The sequence below is a fragment of the Rhinatrema bivittatum genome, chromosome 16 (assembly GCF_901001135.1).
Source record: "Rhinatrema bivittatum chromosome 16, aRhiBiv1.1, whole genome shotgun sequence".
Classification (NCBI taxonomy): domain Eukaryota; kingdom Metazoa; phylum Chordata; class Amphibia; order Gymnophiona; family Rhinatrematidae; genus Rhinatrema; species Rhinatrema bivittatum.
Window position 1 is genome coordinate 28,946,053 of NC_042630.1, and position 18,787 is coordinate 28,964,839.

Consider the following 18,787-nt stretch of genomic DNA (forward strand, 5'->3'; position numbering starts at 1 on the left):
TGGAATATTTATAGATTTATTTACAACGAGTCTCTGCTAAATATTTACAACATAGGAAGTGCGTTTAATACACAACAGGACATCTCGCCATTCTGCTGCATGTAGACCGGTATCGCGAGAGAAAGCGTTGCCTGGATTAACAGATTTTGGAGGGGGGGAGGGGAGAGATGGTGTTCAGAAGGACTAAAGTTAGTTTTGGCACATGAGTTTTATATACCAGGCTCCTGTCTCAGCCTTGCACGTTACAGCATCAGCTCTCCAGGAAAGCAGGGGTGGGAAGGGATGTTTAACTTTTCCTGCGGACAGGAGGGTGGGCTGGAAGGAGAATCGGATAACCATGAATATCAACCTGAATTTAGGGCCCCTTAGAGATTTCTATCACTTTGGGCAGGAACGCAAGCAGAGGCTTCTGATTACACTTGAAAAAGTAAACCTTTACCCATCTCCCCAGTGAGAAAGTCAAAAAAGTACTTTAAACCCGCAGTATATCATGTGGGAGGGGGGGACGGGGACTAATGATTCTATTTTAATTCTCTGGAGAAGAATTTGGAAGGTTTTTAAAAGGCCTGTTTGATCACAGCAAAATCGGGAAGCGGCTGTGCTGTTTGGCATCAAATGTCCTAAGCCAGCAACATTCAGATTCTGCATATAAATGAACCGCTCTGATGGAAGAGGATGGTTAAAAAAACAAACAAAAAACATAGGATGTGGTCATAATAAAATGCCAAAATTAGTACTCTAATTACATTATCACTCCAGGCAGGTCTATACAAAAGAAAGCTTAAAAAAAATGTGAACCAAACCATAAAAGCTCCTAAGAAACCCTGCAAGATACTCTGCGTATTATTCCAGGCTGAAAGGAGGAGAAACGAGATTTCACCCAGTTCCCCCCCCCCCCCCGCCCCCAATTATTTCCATCTTGAAAAATGGGGCAGGAGAAGCAATGAAATAAAAGGTGAAAAAAAAAAAAAATCGCAGGCTGCTGGGCATCAGGGACACACCACCATGAGAGGAGCCGAGGAATGCTAAAATCACAGGAGGGACAGAAAGCAACAAACCCACCGTCGGCACTCGGAACACCATTCCCAAGCAAGACAGCAGAGGAAGGGGGAGAGAGAGAGAGGGGAGCAATGAATACTGCAGCCCCCCTCCCCCACTACGAGAGAGTTCTTTCTAGATTCACATCCGTTTTACAGACGTGCTCAAGTCTGCTGTTCCCCCTCAGAAAGAAAACATCTTCTGTCACATAAGAGGGAATACTGCCCTTTTGAACCTCTGCGAAGGTACAATTTTTCCCTTTTAGTAAATGAGTCCAATCTTTATAATGCACATGCTCTGTTATTGCTACAGATAAAGCTCTGGTCCAAGCCTGCCGGATATCCTCTAGGGCGCCATCCAGAAAGGCATGTGTTGCTTCGCTCGCTGCTGGGACGAAGGATACTGGTAGCCGAAACGCCAGCCCTGAGAAAGGGAACTTGCACTTTTATGGAGGCTGTGCTCCTCCTCCTCATCCGACGAGTCGCCTGCGTAGGCCACCAAGCCAAACCCTTTCTCCGACGTTTTCAGCTTCTTGGGTGGATAATCTGGAAAGAGAGACACAAGAAAAACCCCATATCCGCCCAAGAGAGGGGGAAAAAAAAAAGAAGGACAAACATCCCAAGTAAGTTAATTAATGAAAAGGGTGTTAAAAAAAAAAAATTTCATTAGTTGGACACCATTTCAAGGTCACACAGGGGTCAATGGTCGCCCAAGGCCGGAGGTCACACGAAATGGCACCAGCAGCGGCACAAGTGATCCATCAGAGCCATGTAAGAAAACAGAGAGAGACAGAAAAAAAAAGAAACAAAAAAAAGAAAGAAAAAAGTCAAGTTAGAAGGCAGGTCTGCAGAGCGAAAGCTTCACCTTTTAAATGTTTCAGTTTTTGCAGAGAAAAATGCAGTCATAGTTAAACAGAAGGGCAATGTGGCAAGCTGTGATGTACACCTGTCAGGAAAAAGTGGACAAAGGAACTGAAGGGCCGAGGGGAAAATGGGAGTAACAGGAAGGCCCAACTGCAGCCTGAGCACACAAAGGGCCATCGTTTATTCCTGGCCTCCTCCAGTGATCTAACTGCTGAACACGCAGGCACCAGCCACAAAAAGCTTGCCAGCCAGCCTTCCAACTGGAAATCTTCTGTAGCGAATCGGACTCGGCCTGGGACTTCCCGAGAACACTTTTCGTGGCTTAATAAAGAAATATGCTCATTCTCACAGCTACCTCTCTGATCGTGCAGGTGGAGTCAGACCACCCCTTGTGTTACCGTGAGCACTAGGACCACAGCTTGCACCGGGGGACACACAGTAAGCTGGGATTCTCTGCTGGAGTGGAGGAGCAGCCTAGCGGTTTGTGCAGCGCGGCTGAGAACCAGGGAAGCCAGAGTTCAAATACCACTGCTGTTCCTTCTGACCTTAGGCATTGCCTCAAGCACAAACTTAGGGCCTCGTTTACTAAGCATTTCCCCCCCCAAAGACACAGAATGGGAGAAAAGCTTTGGTAAATCAGGCCCTGAGATCGTGAGCCCTCTGGGGACAGGGAAATAATTTAAACTCAGGCATGAGCTAAATCTAAATCAATAAACACAGTCTTGAGAACAAAGAAGAAAAAGATTAGCCAATAACCTCAAATACATGAGGAGATTTCGGTCAGAATGATAGCATTTCCAATCCAGCAGACCTCGAAAGGACTACAAATATGGTAGATATAACTTCAAAATACTCTGCTAAGTTTAAACCCCACTCTAGTTCCCAACCTCCCCCACCCCATCTCCCAAATATAAAATTTTAAATTAAAAAAAAACAAAACACTTTGCTAAATACTCACAGAGGGCATCCAACTAATTCTGCTACAGACACACAACCCCCTAACCTAACAACTTGAGGCAGGAGCTCTAAAACCACCACAGAGGTGAAAAGTCATCCACGCTGCAGCAACCCAGCCCAGGGCAGGGCAGACTGGACCCCACTGCCTACATCACAGCCTGTCATCATGCCAACATCAGAGATCACACCAGGGCAAACCTGCCCTTTTTTTGTCTGGTTCCTCCCGTGCTTTTTAAATTGTTCTTTTCACCAGCGTGCTCACCCTGTATGCCCGAAGACCCCGACCCGTTCTGATCTTCCAAATGACTTTTCCGTCCTGTCATCGGTAGAACTGGTGGGGGCATCAGCTGCCTGTTTAAAAATACAGGAATAAAAATCAGTCAGGAAGGATACACTCCACCAGGATCGTGGGCCTAAAGCCACAGCACCAGTCCACATGTCTGCACCATCTCCTGGAGACAGAAGATTACTGGAGAACTGAAGGCAGCACCAGACTTCTAGAGAGAGAGAGTAAAGTCAGCTTTAAGCTTTTTATCTCTGTCTCCATCTGCTGGCAGAGTGGACATAACCCACTTGTCTGGACCGGTCTGGCATGAACAATAAAGAAGGATGTGATTTCCAGACAAGAGAGAAGAATCGGGCACAGGCTGTAAAGCAAATCTTTTCAGCAATGGCTGGAGGAGAAAACCAGGGGATCATCACTGTACACATCCCCATCCCTACTATGCCTGCAGCAGACAGGAGTGCAATCCGCCTCTGGTACCCTGCCCAAAGGCTGAGCAGATTCCCAAATACGTTTTCCTTTACAAGCCAGATTAGTAGCTTCAGCCTAGGTCCTAGCAGATACTGATGAACTGATGGAAAAATATATGGCACTGTACCACCGTGCTCTGCTGGCCTTCTACCTTGAGGCACGCACTGCACATCAAAACCAGAAGGCAGGTGCAGTAACCACATGGTCAGACGTGGCTCTGATGGCCGAAGTCAGGAGTGCCACTGAAGTGATGCAATTGGGTTGCAAACAGATAAGATAGTCTTAGGCCTATCCATGCAAGTCAAATGGAGAACACTCAAAGGTACCCTGAAGTTTAAAAATAAAAACGAGACCAAGCCCTACCTGTCCCTCTCTCTCTCCTTGCCAGAGGAACCAGCTGGTTTCGCTCCTGCTCCATCGAAGTCACTGGGACCAGGGAAGCCTATACCTAAATTAGTCATATGAATGGGTCCATGCTATGAGCAGAAAAATACAGTGGCATTAGCAAACCTACAGCTGCTGTAGAAGTTACAGCTCCTTAATGTAACTGCTTGGTAACCCATCTCTCAGTTGCAAACCAGGAAATGCATTTACCGACACCTAAGGATTTTATCTGTGGACACAGGAGGGCTAAATTCGTGGCCACAGCCTTAACACTTTCAAACATAAAGTGGCAAATTCAAAATGTACTTAAAACAGATGATGATCCTGGTCAAAAGTACGGAAATGAGTTACTCTGGTTTGCCTTCAATAAAGGTTTTTCAGGCCCCTTTCGGTATTTGCAAGACATGTTTTAACAGTGGAAATTCACAGTGACCATGTTACAGGCATACTGCTGGAGAAGCGAGAGGAATGGAACCTGGCCTCAATTATCATCCTCTCCCTTCGAGACCTGGGATACCTCTTTCCTGCACTTCCCCCTTTTCTAACTTGCAAAATAATTCACTGCACCTGGTAGCCAAGCAGTCCCCCATCCTGCTCTTCCGGCAGCTCCTCTCTGAAGCGTCTCTTCTGTGCCTGGGACACAGGCTGGGGCTGCACACTCTGGGGCATGAGAGATTTCAGGGAAGCGGCAGTGGTGACGGCTGGGAGATAAGGGCTCGTCAGTGGGACCTATGAGACCACGAGGAGACAAAAAGCAAAAATAAACTTCATTCTTTCCTGCCCACTTATGAGCTCCCACTATCAGGCTCGTACATCCAAGCCTAGCACCAAAGATGAATTTTACAAAAGAAAAAGCAACAAGGTACAAACTTAGATTGGGAGCCCTCTGGGGACAGAGAAATAACTACAGTACCTGAATGTAATCTGCTTTGAAGTGCCGAAAAGCAGAATATAAAAATCAGATTAAAAAAAGTAATAAAGAATTGGGGATCTAGAAAAGCCGCCTGCTGATTCAACAGAAAATGCCAGAGCAGACAGACATTGGGACGCTAAAAGACCTATCATTTCTTCCACTGAAGGATGGGCAGATTGCCACCATCTGGCTGCAGCGGGGGTGCCACAGCAGTGCTGAAGTCCTGCCTTCTCTTGCAACTCCCAGCCCTTTTGCTGTAATCTCCCTCCTGCCTGGCACCTGTCCAAGCAAAGTATCTGTCTAGGAGGGCTTCCCTTTTCTTTAGAAGATTTAGGAGGCATATCAGTCTTTTAAATACATAAATCACAGAAAGCCTGGGAGCTTACGTTAGAACCTAAGAAATGCCATGCTGGGTCAGACCAAGGGCCAACAACCAATCAAGGCAACCAAATATAGGTCCTATACATAAAACAATCAAAAAACAAAAGACCTATTACAATTTAATAAAGAATTTTTAGTTCTTAAAACATATAAAACATCCATACTTTCCAATAAAACTGGATATAATGCTTTATATAAATAAAAATCTCACATTTGGCTATATAAAACAGCATAAATAGCTTGAATAATCTCAATATAATCCCAAATTATCAATTTTACAGACACCAAATATGTCATCAAAAAGTTGTTTTGAGCTTCTTAAAATTCTCTCTTGGCTTGTCCTACTACTGTTTTATATCTAACTTGCCAGTGCTTTTCCTTATTTTCCTCATTGGGGTCTGCTTTCCATTTTTTGAAATACGCCTTGTTGGCTTTAACTGCCACTTTCACCTCACCATTAAACAATGCTGAAAATCATTTGGTTTTCCTTCAAACTTTTTAATGCATGGAAAACATTTTATCAGGGCTTCCAAAATGGAAAAAATACTTACCTGATAATTTTGTTTTCCTTAGTGTAGACAAGAGGGACTCAGTACCAATGGGTTTATGCTCCCCTGCCAGCAGATGGAAACGGAGTCAGGTTTCAAAGCTGACATCACCCTAGATACACCCCTGCAGTGACCTCAGCCCTCTAGTATTCTCTTCAAAAGCCACTATGGACATATCATCAAAAAAACTTGATTAAAAATGGATAACCATAACTGTACTCAACCAAACACTGAACCTCAGTAAGATTATAGATGTCCTGATCTAGGGACTGGACAATGGCTTACTTATAATCTCTTGGAATCGATATTCACTGCACTGGCGAATCCTTGGCACCGTTCTTGGGCAGCCATGGACAGGATGCCGAGTCTGTCTACACTAAGGAAAATGAAATTATCAGTAAGTAATTTCTCCATTTCCTAGCGTGTAGCCAGATGGACTCAGGACCAATGGGATGTACAAAAGCTACTCCCGATCAGGACGGGAGGCTGCCCACGGTCCGGTTAATACCACCCTTACAAAGGCTGCGTCCTCCCGAGCCTGAACGCCCAGAACCTGGGGAAGGTGTACAAGGAGGACTATGTCGTTGCTTGGCAGATGTTGATGGGAGACAGTAGTCTAGCTTCTGCCCACAAGACTGCCTGAGCTCTAGTGGAATGAGCTTTAACCTGAAGGGGTAATAAATTGCCCGTCTCCCCATAGGCTCCTGTGACCACCTCCTTAATCCAGCAAGCTATGGTAGCCGGGAAGCTGGTTTGCCCTGCTTCCTTCCACCATGAAGGAAAAACAGGCAGTCCGTCTTTCGGACTGGTTCTGAAACTTTCAAATACCGCATCAAACATCTACTGACATTCAAATGACGGAGGAGGTGGTATTCTTCTGCGTCCTTCTGCTTATCTAGGGATGGCAACGAAATGGACTGATTCAAATGAAACTCCGAGACTACCTTGGGCAAGAAGGGTGGAATGATACGAAGCAATAATTCTCCTGGAGTCATCCAGAGGAATGGTTCCCAACACAATGCCTATAAGTTCAGAGATGTGACATGCCGAGCATATAGCCATTAGGAACACCTTTTTCAGGGTTAATAAACGCAAGAAAAGATTGCGCAGTGGCCGAAAGGAGGGCCCTACCAAAAACGCCAATACTACATTAAGATTCCACATAGTAGATTAAGATTCCACATACTAGATTAAGATTCCACTTCCAGCCACTGTAGGGGTGGCCGGATGTGCTTCACCCCTTTCAGAAAACGAGCCATGTTCAGATGAGCCAACAGGTGGGTTCCGTTCACCTCACTACCTGGACCTGTAAGGAGTTAAGGGTCAAACCTTTATTCAAGCAGCCTGCAAAAATTCCAGAATCAGTGGGATTTTAACAGTCTGAGGGAAATGCCGTGTTCCTAGCACCGGGCCTCAAATAAGCTAGGGATGTAGAGAACTTCAGTGCGTGGAATAAGGTGGCAATTACTGCCACCAAATATCCTTGCATCATCAGGCAAGCCCTCTCAAGGGCCAGACCGTAAGAGAGAATCAAGTCGGATCCTAGTGAAGGACCGGTCCTTGCTAAAGCAGGTCACTGTGTGGTGGGAGTCAAAGAGGGGCCTCCACCAGGAGTCTCTGCATGTCCGCATACCACAGAATCCTGGGCCAATCTGGAGCTACTAGGAGGATTAATCCCATGTGGCACTCGATTCTGCAAATGACCCTGCCCAGGAGGGGGCCAAGAAGGGAAGGTGTATAGCAGCTCCTCTTCCGGCCAGGTCTGGACAAGAGCATCGATCTCCAGGGTCAATTGATCTCTTCTGCGACTGAAGAATCGGGGAAACTTCGGATTGTGAGATGCGGCCAGCAGGTCGATGGACTGGAGACCCCAGCGATCTACTACCAGCTGAAAGTCTTTGGCTGACAATGCCCATTCTCCTGGATCCGACTTTCCCTGCTTAGAAAGTCACTCTGACATTGTCTTCTCCTGCAATGTGGGAGGCTGAGATCATCTGCAGTTGTATTTCCGCCCATTCCAAAGGAGATCTATGGCCTGTGACACTTGCTGGCTTTTGGTTCCATCCTGGCGGTTGATGTAGGCGACCACTGCTGCATCGTTCGACATTACACGGACCGCTTGACCCTGGAGTATATGGTTGAAATATAGACATGCCAATCTGACTGCCCGGGCTTACAGGCTGTTTATGTTCCAGAGGACCTCTTCCTTGGTCCAACACCCCTGGGCCATCAGTTCCTTACAATGAACTCCCCAGCCCTGGAGGCTCGCATCTGTTTTCAGGACCAGCCAGTTCAGAGGGGACAGGGGTATACCCCTTCCCAGATGAGCTTCCTGCAGCCACAAGTGGAGCCAAGAGCATACTTCCATCGGCAAGTGGAGGTGAAACAAATAGTCGAGACAGTGGGTTCCAACGTGACAGCAGGGAGCGTTGAAGTGGTCGCATCTGTGCCCTCGCCCACGGCACTACTTCCAGGGTTGCCGCCATCAAACAGAGGACTTGAAGATAGTTCCATACTTGGGACACCAACTTCCTTATCCACATGGTCGGGAGGAAGACCATGCCCTACCTACCTAGATTCAAACCAGACTCCCAGATATTCCAAGCACTGAGAGGGTTTGAGACTGCTTTTGTCCAGGTTTACAACCCAAGGACATTACACGGTCACCCGGAGACTCTCTTCCACAGACTTTGCCCGGAGCAACCAGTCATCCAAGTATGGGTGCACCAGGATTCCCTCTTTTCTCAATGTTGCCGCCACAACCATCATAATCTTGGAAAATGTTCTGGCGGCAGTGGCCAGGCCAAAGGGCAGTGCCCGGAACTGATAATGGCAACCCAGTTCCACAAAGTGTAGGAAACAATGTTCTTGCAGGATTGGAATATGTAGGCAGGCCTTGGATAAGCCCAGGGAGGTTAAGAACTCTCCTGATTATACGGCCATTATCACAAAGCAAAGGGTTTCCATGTGAAAATGATTCTCTCGTAGATGTCTGTTGACGCTCTTGAGGTACAGGATGGGGTGAAAGGAACACTCCTTCTTGGGTACAATGAAATAGATTGAATAACGCCCCATATTTTCCTGGGACGCAGGTACTAGGATTATAGCCCTCATCCTGAAGAGCCTTAACAGGTAGTCTCTACTGTCTGCATCTGCTGGGAGTGGCAAGGAGATATCATGAGTATGTCCCCAGAGGAGTGCTGCAAAATTCCAGTGCATATCCTTCTCATATGACCTCCAGTACCCATTTGTCTGAAGTAATCTCAAGCCACCATTGGTAGAAGAGGGACAGTCGACCCCCTATCTCCTCGTTCCGAGAGTGGGTCAGCAAAACTTCATTGGGGGATTCGGGACAAACCTGAATCTGAGCCAGCCCCTCTATTGGGCTGCTGACTACAAAAGGACTGAGACCTCCCAAAGGACCGAGACCTCTGAAATGTCACGTTTCTGTAGGGGTGAAAGCGTTGGGAGCCCCTGAATCGACCCCTCATGGGTGAGGGGCGCTATAACTGCTTACTCATCTTCTGGTAGCCAGGGTCCTGGAGATTCGCCCCATTTACTGGTCAGCTTTCCAATTCACTTCCAAAGAGGAGAGATCCTTTAAAGGGCATCTTTGCCTTAGCTGTCTTCTGGACGCCACCAGAGGTAAACACTAGGTCCGAGCCTGCATCAGCTAAAAAGACAGCGGGGGGGTTCCATAACCGCTCTGGAATCCCTCCCCCCCCCCCCCCGACCTGAGTCATCCACCTCCCGAGAGAGAGGAGCAGGCATGAACGAGCTACCAGGGAACAAGAAGCAATCTCTAAAGTCATTGCTATTGCGACAAAGGCCTGTTTAAGGAAGGTCTCCATCCGCCTATCGTGTGCATCTTTTAAGGCCGCTCCTCCCTCCAGTGGGATAGTTGTTCGCTTAGAGACGGCACAGACCAGCCCATCCACTTTACAGAAAAACATTCTCTCGCTGCCGGATCCGGTGGGTGTAGAGCTTCTAACGCTCGTCCACCTTTAAAACTTGCTTCTGGGGCATCCCATTCCAGGTCAGGTCAACTCCTGGATGGCTTCCAGTACTGGGAAGTAGCAAGAAGCTTTTTTCCATAGGGAAATCTGAATAGGATTCTTCTTTGGTTCTGTCAGAGTCCACCCCAGAAACTCCCAGCATCTTCAGGGTCTGGGAAACCAATTCCTGTTATTTGTCTCTATGGAAAACCGAAACATGGTCTGATACAGTTCTAGACGGAAGGGGGGGGGGGGGGGGAATTTCCCCATCTTCCAAGGAATCTGGATCCTCTTCTTCGTCCGTGCCGCCTGGATCCCTGCCAGTGATACCCTTGGTAACTCGAGGCATGCCGACAGGACTGGGAGAGGGAGGGCTTACCGGTTGAGGTTCCATCCGGACACGGGCAAGAGAGGTAGCAGACTGCGCCTGTACAAAGGCTTGAAGGCCTTAAAAGAATTCCACTCAAGAGAATGTGGCCGGATCCCATGCCTAGCCCAGGAGGTTCTGCAGTAGGTGCTGCTAAATTTCCCTCTCCCTTGGATGACCCAGTCCCGGGGTTGCTCAGATCCTGGGTACTTCTGGTTAAGGCTGTTGCTGACCCATCCTCTGAATGGGAGAAGCCGGGCTTAGCAAAGTCCGGGGAGGCCATCTCTCCCTGAGCTTCCTCACGGTGCTGACATAAGCTGGAATCCAGGTCAGACTGTGCAGCTCTAAGCGCAGAGAGAAAGGCGCTCGTTTCTTTTCTGCCAGAGCCATTGGCGACGGTAACTGCGTGTTCCGACGGCTCGCGCTTAAAATTTTATGCACAGATTTCGGGTGCCTATGCGGGCCACAGTGAGGTGCACGCACAGCCCGAATTCCCGGTTTTACTTGTATTTTGCGCCTAGTAAGTTGAGCGCGTATGTACGTGTGCAACGTTATGCACTCAGCTCGTGCGCAGAGTCAACACGCACCGTGCGTACCAAAGCTCTATGAAGGGCAATAAAGGCACAAAAGTGCGCGCAAGATGGCGCCACCGCGGCATACCACGCAGTGCGCTGACAGAGCCTAAAGCGAGGCCTAGCCCACCGGGGAGACGCTCAACCCGCTCAGAAGACTACTTCCCCTTACCCCAACGGGATCTGGAAAGACATCGGTATAGCACGCCAAGCAAGGAGACCGGAGGAAGTCTTACTAAAACCCCTCCAACACATATGAATTGGGAAGAAATTCTTTTTATTTTAAACTTATCTGGGCTCAGCGCTTACCTGCTGAGTACAGAGACAGTCTCCGGCTACAGGGACAGAGGGACTACAGGTGGCACCTTGGCTTAAGTGGCAGTGTCAGTAAAACTCTGTCTCCATCTGCTGGAGGGGGAGGCAAAACCCAGGAATCTGGACTGATCCGGGTACGTACAGGGAACTTGGAAGATACTTCCCTATGAACCAGGTGCTTCTAAAGTGGCTATCAGCTTTCCCTCATGGTGGAAGTTAAATGCTGCACCATCGCCTTTTTAAATATTAGTGCCAGCAGCGGGGGTTCCACCCTGGTTAATTCAGAGCCCCATCCCATCAGAGAGGCTCCCCCCTTCCACAGCCTGTTCCCCAGATCCTAAGAAATCTGAAGCATCTTCCCTGCACCGCTGTCTCATCCACACATTGGAGCTCGGCCTGCCTCTGGGATTCCTGTGAGTGGACCAGACAGCATCTCTCGAGAATGCAACCCCAGGAGGTTCTGCATTTCAGTTCCTACCTAAAAGCTTAAATCTAGCCTCCGAACCTCCCTCCCACACCTTATGTCACTGGTATTCGCGTGTACCAATGACAGCTTACTTTCAGTTCTCACTCCGCTTTACAGCAGCTACTGATGACATTTCTGCATACAACCTGCTACGGGTACCAGGTACATGAAACAAATCTGGCCTCACGTTACACCTAAATCTTACTAACAATCATTTCCCGCAGCTACCATCACGGCCCCTTTCCTGACTCTGGCTCTTGCTCTGCAGCTGCCTGCGGCGATTGTGGTTAGCATCTCTGCTCTCCCCCAGTCTATACAATGCACAGCCCCCACAACTCTCTTACCTGGGCGGTGTTAGCTGGAGGCTGAACCTGTGGTATCGGGTACTGCGTTGGCACAGATGGGACTCCAGTCGGAACAACTGGCAGCATCCCAGGTGCCAATGGCAAAACCGGTGCTACTGTGGCTGGTACAACGTAAGGGAGTGGAACCGGCTGCTGAGGTGCTGGAACAACTGGGTAACCAGACTGATAGCCATTGCATGGATAAAACTGGGGCTGGGGTGGGATGGTACTTATAGCCGGCGCTTGCGTGTATCCTGTTGGGAGAGAGAGGAAAAAAATGCTTGGTTCTATGCAACAGGGGAAAAATGAAAAAAAAAAAAATAGATATATCTTTTACCCTCTTCTCCTAATTCCCAAGTTATAATGACTTTGTGAATACTGTTACTTTATGCCATCTCTTCCCTGCAGGAAGAAAAGCAGAGACGTGACCTAGTGGCACCAGAAGGCAAGAAGGTGGCCTAAAGGTAACCTGCAAGGAGCAGTGGCTCCAACCCTTTTACAGCAGTGGCAGGGAGGTGACCTGCCCGGAAAGGTGGTTACAACCATAACAAGCAGTGGCAAGACCGAGCTTCCAAGGTGGCAACGGGGTAACCCGCATGGAGTGAGCAAAGTAAGGAGCAGGCCTGATGTTCTGACTGACGTCTTGGCTAGTTCTGGCAGCCGTGAGGCTTATTACACCAGTTGGCAATAAACTATGGACCTGGGTGTTGGCTTTAGTAAGAATCACAGAAATCTGTGGGGGCCTCTCGCGTTGTTAGCCATCCATGTAAATGTATCGTGGCACCGAATGCAGTTAGATGTGTCTTTTTTTGAGAGACTTCACTGAGGCCAGGCACGTTGTTTCCCCTCAACCTACCTAAGATGAATATTAAGTTTGTGGGTAATGTACGTCAGGAACGCTCTTCCTTTCTTGATTTGATTGGGTCTATTCGCTCCCAGACCTTTTTCTCCCGCCTGCCCCCTCATATTTACTAAGAGGAGAAGGCTGTGGTATTTTACTTTTTACCATTTCATAAGTATGGATTGGTAGCAATGCATCCTCTATTTCTTTTCAAATATGGTTTTTGCGTTTGAAATAATGTTCAACTTCAATAACAAATAAAGTTTAAAAAAAAAAAAAAGAATCACAGAGACGGCCTGCCGATGGGAGGGGGAGCAGGCCAGTACTTTAACAGATTCTGTGCATGCAGGGAGGGAAAAAGATTGGGATAGCATGTAAAGTATTGGGATGGGGATTTATATGCTCATCTACCCCAGGAGGAAGACTCTCAAAAGGGCAGACTGAATGAGCCGTCTGCTGTCTTCCACTCTCCCCAAGCAGCAAGGCCTCCCCCTAAGGCTGTGGAAGAGAGAAACTGAACAAATTTAATTACAGCAAACCCCCCCCCTTCCCACTTGAAACCGCAAGTCTGCTTCCAGGCACGACCTTAAAATTATTTTTGGCATTTAGAATGCCTTTAGCAGCAGAACTGCTCTAAGAGATGAGCTGCAGGCCCCTTCGAGCTACGACAGAAACATCCTCAGCGGTTCTACAGAAAGAGAAGTACCTGGTAAAGGGACTGCTGTGTTTATCTGATTTACAAATCTCGAGTATTCGGCGTGAACCTGTAAAAGCAGAGAGAAGGCATTACTGTTCCTCAGACAAAGACAGAGGAGAACACGCACACGCTGAAAACTGTGACCTTTTCAAAAGCCCCACCCCGCAGCAATTAGGCTGCACCAAATCCAAACCCCCATGACAGGATTTTCCGTCTGTACAGACACAGGTTTCTGTAAGAGGCATTTACCACACCCCCCCCACCCTCCTCCCCAATACCTCAAAATTTCACTTACGGTTTCTAACAAGTTCTCGCAGAGTTTTTTGGCTGAAGCTAGGCCCTCTGGTTTTGGGTGACTGAAGGGGAAAGAATACAAATTGCAAGTGAAAAAGATCTTGCAACCCAGCATAGAGGTTATTCAAACGAATGCCTGTAACCTAATAAGAATAAATACACTGCGGCCAGTCCAGAACTACTCCCAAATTATTAATTTCATATTCAGGCCTTATTAAGGCTATAAAACAAGTAGGAAACAGGAAGCTCGAACGGATTTACGTGCCTATCCAAAACGGCATCGAAGTCTCACTGACCCAGTACAGCCAGCAATTAATTCCTAGCATCCGAGGCCAAACGTTAGCGAGCAGCATTCAATGTGACTGGGCCCGGGAAGGAGAAAGCCAGCCCACACAGGCTGGCACTCCGCCATACCTGATGTAGATGTACATGGGTTCGAAGGCTTCCCTGCCAGATGCCGGCTCTATGGACCCAGAGCCTTTCCCCCGGAGGAAAACCTTGGCGCCGGTCTCCACCTGTATGTGCTGTAAGAAGGACCCGCCCGGCCCTTCCACTTTCTCTTTCACGTTAAAGGTAAGCATGGCGTGCTCCAGGCCCACGAAGAGTTTATCCTGAACGTAGTGCATCTGGGAACGAGAGACGGGCTAATCACCCCACAGACGAGAAACCGCATTCCCCCCCAAGAACCCAGGTGGCCCAGCATGCAGAACATAGAAATGTCGGGTAGCGCAGTCAGTTCCTGGCCGCTCCACGTACAGGACTGCTCTCGCCACCTCTTCCATCTAGGAGGATGGTATCAGCGGAGCCTTGCTTCACAGACTCAACCTTCTTAGTCCTCCAATGATCTCCTACCCCTCTTCCAAGGATAGGAGAGTGTGTGTGTCTGTGTATGTGTCTGTCTGTACTTGCAAACCCCCCCCTGTAACTGACACTGACATATGCCCCCTCTCACTTTACTTACCCCCGACGGAAACACTGGCTTTTGACGGGTGGCTGGAGGGAGCTGGGCGACCGGGGCAGGCTGGTGATAGACAGTCACTGTAGCACCGTTGAAAGTAGGACTAGAACCAGTAGCGGCTTTCACTACGCCATTGGTAATGATTTCTTTTATGCGATTTACAGCCCCTGTTCAGAAAACAAAACACATGCAATTTCTATCAAAAACAATTAGCAAATAAAATGGAGAAATTACTTACCTGATAATTTTGTTTTCCTTAGGGTAGCCAGATGGACTCAGGACCAATGGGTTTATCCTCCCCTGCCAGCAGATGGAGACTGAGTCAAGTTTCAAAGCTGAGGTCACCCTAGACACAACCCTGTAGTGACCTCAGCCCTTCAGTATTCTCTTCAAAAGCCACTGTGGGCATACTATCGATACACTTGAATAAAAACAGATAACCCATAACTGTACTCAACCAAACACTGAACCCCAGTAAGATTATAGATGCCCTAATCTAGGGACTGGATGATGGCTTACCTGTAATCTCTTGGATTTAATATCAGGTAAGTAATTTCTTCATTTCCTAGCATGTAGTCAGATGGACTCAGGACCAATGAGATGTACAAAAGCTACTCCTGATCAGGGCAGGAGGCTGCCTGCGGTCCAGCCAACAACGTCCATGCAAAGGCTGTGTTCTCTCAGGCCTGCACATTCAGGAAATAAAACCTGGAAAAGGTGTGCAAGGAGGAGCATGTCACCGCTCAGCAGGTATCAACAGGAGACAGCAGTCTGCCCATGAGACTGTCTGAGCCTTAGTGGAATGAACTCTCATCTGAGAAGGTAATGGCTTTCCAGCCTCCACACAGGCTCCCGTGACCACCTCCTTAATCCAGCAAGCTATGGTAGCTCATGAACTGGTTTGCCCTGTTTCCTTCCACCGTGAAGGACAAACAGGTGGTTCAACTTTTGGATCGGTTCTGAAACTTCCAGATACTGCACCACAAGTCTACTGACATTCAAATGACTGAGAAGGCGGTATTCCGCCCATTCCATAAGGAGGTCTTATCTCCTGAGACACCCGCTGGCTCTTGGTTCCTCCCTGGTGGTTGATGTAGGCTACCGTCGTTGCATGTCTGACATTATGTGGACTGCTTGGCCCTGGAGTCTGTGGCTGAACTGCAAGCACGCCAGCCTCACTGCCCGGGCTTCTGAGCGATTGATGTTCCAGAGGGCTTCTTCCGCCATCCGATCACCCTGGGCCGTGAGTTCCTGACAGTGAGCTCCACAGCCCTGGACACTCGCATCCATTGTAAGAACCAGCCAGTTCGGGGAGGGGAGGGGAGGGGAGGGGAGGGGAGGACAGGGACCCCCCCCGGGTCAGAAGAGCTCCTGCAGCCACCTCTTGAGGTAGTGCAGACTCCAAATCGAATAGTCTTGAGACTGCAGGTTTCAACGTGATAGCAGGGAGCATTGAAATGGTCACATGTGGCCCTTGCCTACGGCACTACTTCCAAGTTTACCGCCATCAAACCAAAATCTTGGAGATACAATAAACCTGACTGTGTGGAGCTGTTTATCAACTGACACACATGGGACATCAACTTCAATATCTGTGTGGTCGGTCGGAAGACCTTGACCTGCCTGGTGTTGAACTGGATTCCCAGATACTCCAATGGCTGGGAAGGCTTGAGACTTCTTGTCCAGGTTTACTACCCAACTGAGTTCCTGAAGCAAGGAGGTCACCTGGAGACTTTCTTCCACTGACTTGGCCTGGATCAACCAGTCGTCCATGTACGGATGTGCAAGGATTCTCTCTCAACGCTGCTGCCACGACCACCAAAATCTTGGAAAATGTTCTTGGGGTGGTGGCTAGGCCAAAGGGCAGTGCCTGGAACTGATAATGGTGACCCAGTACAGCAAAGCATAGGAAGCATTGGCGTTCTTGATGGATTGGAATATGTAGGTAAGCCTCGGATAGGTCCAGAGAGGTTAGGGACTCTCCCAGTTGTACGGCCTTAATCCGGAGTGTAAGGTTTCCATGCGGAAATGACACTCTTGAGGTCCAGGGTGGGGCGAAAGAACCTTCTTTCTTGGGTATGATGAAATAGATGGACCACCCCCCTGTATTTTCCTGGGGTGTAGGTACTGGGATTACAGCCCTCATCCTGAGAAGCCTTAAAAGAGTAATCTCCACGGACTGCTTTTTGTGTTGGGAGTGGCAAGGAGACATCATGAATACGTCCTGAGAAGTGCTGCGAAATTCCAGCGCATTTCCTTCTTGTATGACTTCTAGTACCCACTTGCCCGAAGTGATCTCAACCCACCTTTGGTAAAAGAGAGACAGTCGACCCATCTCCTTGTTCTGAAGATGGGTCCGTAAAATTTCATTGGGAGATTCAGGATGATCCTGAAAACAAACCTGCCCCTCTCTTGGGCTGTTGACTATGATAGGCTTGAGTTCTCCCAAAGGGCTGAGACCTCTGAAATGTCGAGTTTTTGTAGGGGTGGAAACATTGAGAGTCCCTGGACCGGCCCCTCATAGGCAAGGGGCTCTGCAACTGCTTCCTCTTATCTTCCGGTAGCCGGGGGAATGGAAATTCGCCCCATTTACTGGCCAGTTTTTCCAATTAATTTCCAAATAGGTGTGGATCCTTTATACAGCATCTTTGTAAGGTTGGCCTTGGAAGTTGCGTCGGCTGACCAATTCCGCAGCATAGCTGTCATCTGGCTGCTGCCACTGAGGCCACTCCTCTGGCTGAAGTACAGACTAAATCCGAGACCACGTATGTTAAAAAGGTGGCGACGAGTTTCATAGTTACTCTGGGTTCACCCCCGAGTCATCCACCTGAGAGAGAAGTAGGCACGAACACGCTACCAGGGCATAACAAGAAGCAACCTGCAAGGTCATTGCTACTGCTTGTTTAAGGATTGACTCCAACCATCTATGGTACGCATCCTTTAAGGCCACTCCTCCCTCCACTGGGATAGTTTTTCGCTTTCAGCCAGCGCAGACCAGTGCATCGACTTTAGGGAAAAATATTCTCTCGGGTACAGAGCTTTTAATGCCCGGCCCCCTTTAAAACTTGCTTCTGGGGCATCCCATTCTAGGTCAATCAACTCCTGGGATGGCTTCCAGTACTGGGAGGTAGCAAGAGGCTTTGTGCAAGGAAATCAGAATGGGATTCTTCTTTGGTTCCGTCAGATTCTGCTCCAGGAAGTCCCAGAGTTTCAGATTCTGGGAAACCAAGGCCAGCAATTCATCTCTATGAAAGAACCGTAACATGATTCGATGCGGTTCTAATCCCGGGGGAATTTCCCCCTTCTTCAAAGGGATCTTACTCTTCCTCTGTGCCATCAGGGTCCCCATAAGGGATACCCCTGGTCAGGCGGGTCATGACTCGAGGTCTGGCAACAGGAATAGGAGAGGGAGAAGGGGCCGGCTGGGGTTCCATGCGGATAACTGCAAGCAAGGAAGAAGGCTGCACCTGTACAAAGGCCTGTAGACCCTGGAAAAGCTGCCGGGTCCACGTCTAGCCCGGGGGGGAACTGGGGTGGGCCCAGCTGATGGAAGACCCAGCCCAGGGGTTACTCAGATCCAGTTAAGGCTGCCAATCCATCATCTGAATGGGAGGAGCAGGGCTCAGCAGAGTCCATGGAGGCCAAATCCCCTTGGGCTGCCTCACAGTGCTGACACAAGTTGGAATCCAGGTCAGGCTGAGAAGCCCTAATATGACAAGAAGTGCAGACAGCAAGGCGCTTATGTTTCTTGGCTGCCGGCACCATTGGCGGTGGTAACTGTGCATCCGATCGGCTCGCGCTTAAAAATTTATGCGCACAAATTTTGAGTGCCTAGGTTGGACACGGTGAGGCACACACACAGCCTGTGCGCCCGGCTTTTCTTGTATCCTGCGCTTACCTTATTGTGCGCGTACGTGCATGCCCTATGCACGTGCGCAGAGCCGACACACTGCACTAACCGACGTCCTATGGCGGGCAATACGAGACGCACGAAGACACATGCAAGATGGCGCCACCGCAGCCTACCATGTGGTCTGCTGGCCAAGCTTAAAGCGGGTCTAGTCCACCGGGGGGGGGGGGGGCGCCACTCAACCCGCTCG

General features: G+C 48.8%; 1 protein-coding gene and 1 non-coding gene across 4 annotated transcripts in view; both read right to left on the bottom strand.

The window, feature by feature from the left end:
* KHDC4 (KH domain containing 4, pre-mRNA splicing factor) overlaps positions 1–18,787 on the bottom strand; it is a 23,689-nt gene continuing 4,902 nt past the window's right edge. For all 3 annotated transcript variants that reach the window (XM_029581550.1, XM_029581551.1, XM_029581549.1), the window contains exons 6-14: positions 14,691–14,854; positions 14,144–14,355; positions 13,731–13,791; positions 13,445–13,502; positions 11,898–12,151; positions 4,564–4,725; positions 3,976–4,088; positions 3,121–3,209; positions 1–1,583 (exon numbers count right to left, since the gene is read on the bottom strand). In XM_029581550.1, the coding sequence (XP_029437410.1) occupies positions 1,384–1,583; positions 3,121–3,209; positions 3,976–4,088; positions 4,564–4,725; positions 11,898–12,151; positions 13,445–13,502; positions 13,731–13,791; positions 14,144–14,355; positions 14,691–14,854 (1,313 nt within the window). In that variant the 3' untranslated portion in view covers positions 1–1,383. The remainder of the gene's footprint in view (positions 1,584–3,120; positions 3,210–3,975; positions 4,089–4,563; positions 4,726–11,897; positions 12,152–13,444; positions 13,503–13,730; positions 13,792–14,143; positions 14,356–14,690; positions 14,855–18,787) is intronic.
* LOC115078927 lies at positions 14,444–14,571 on the bottom strand. The gene has a single exon (XR_003853170.1).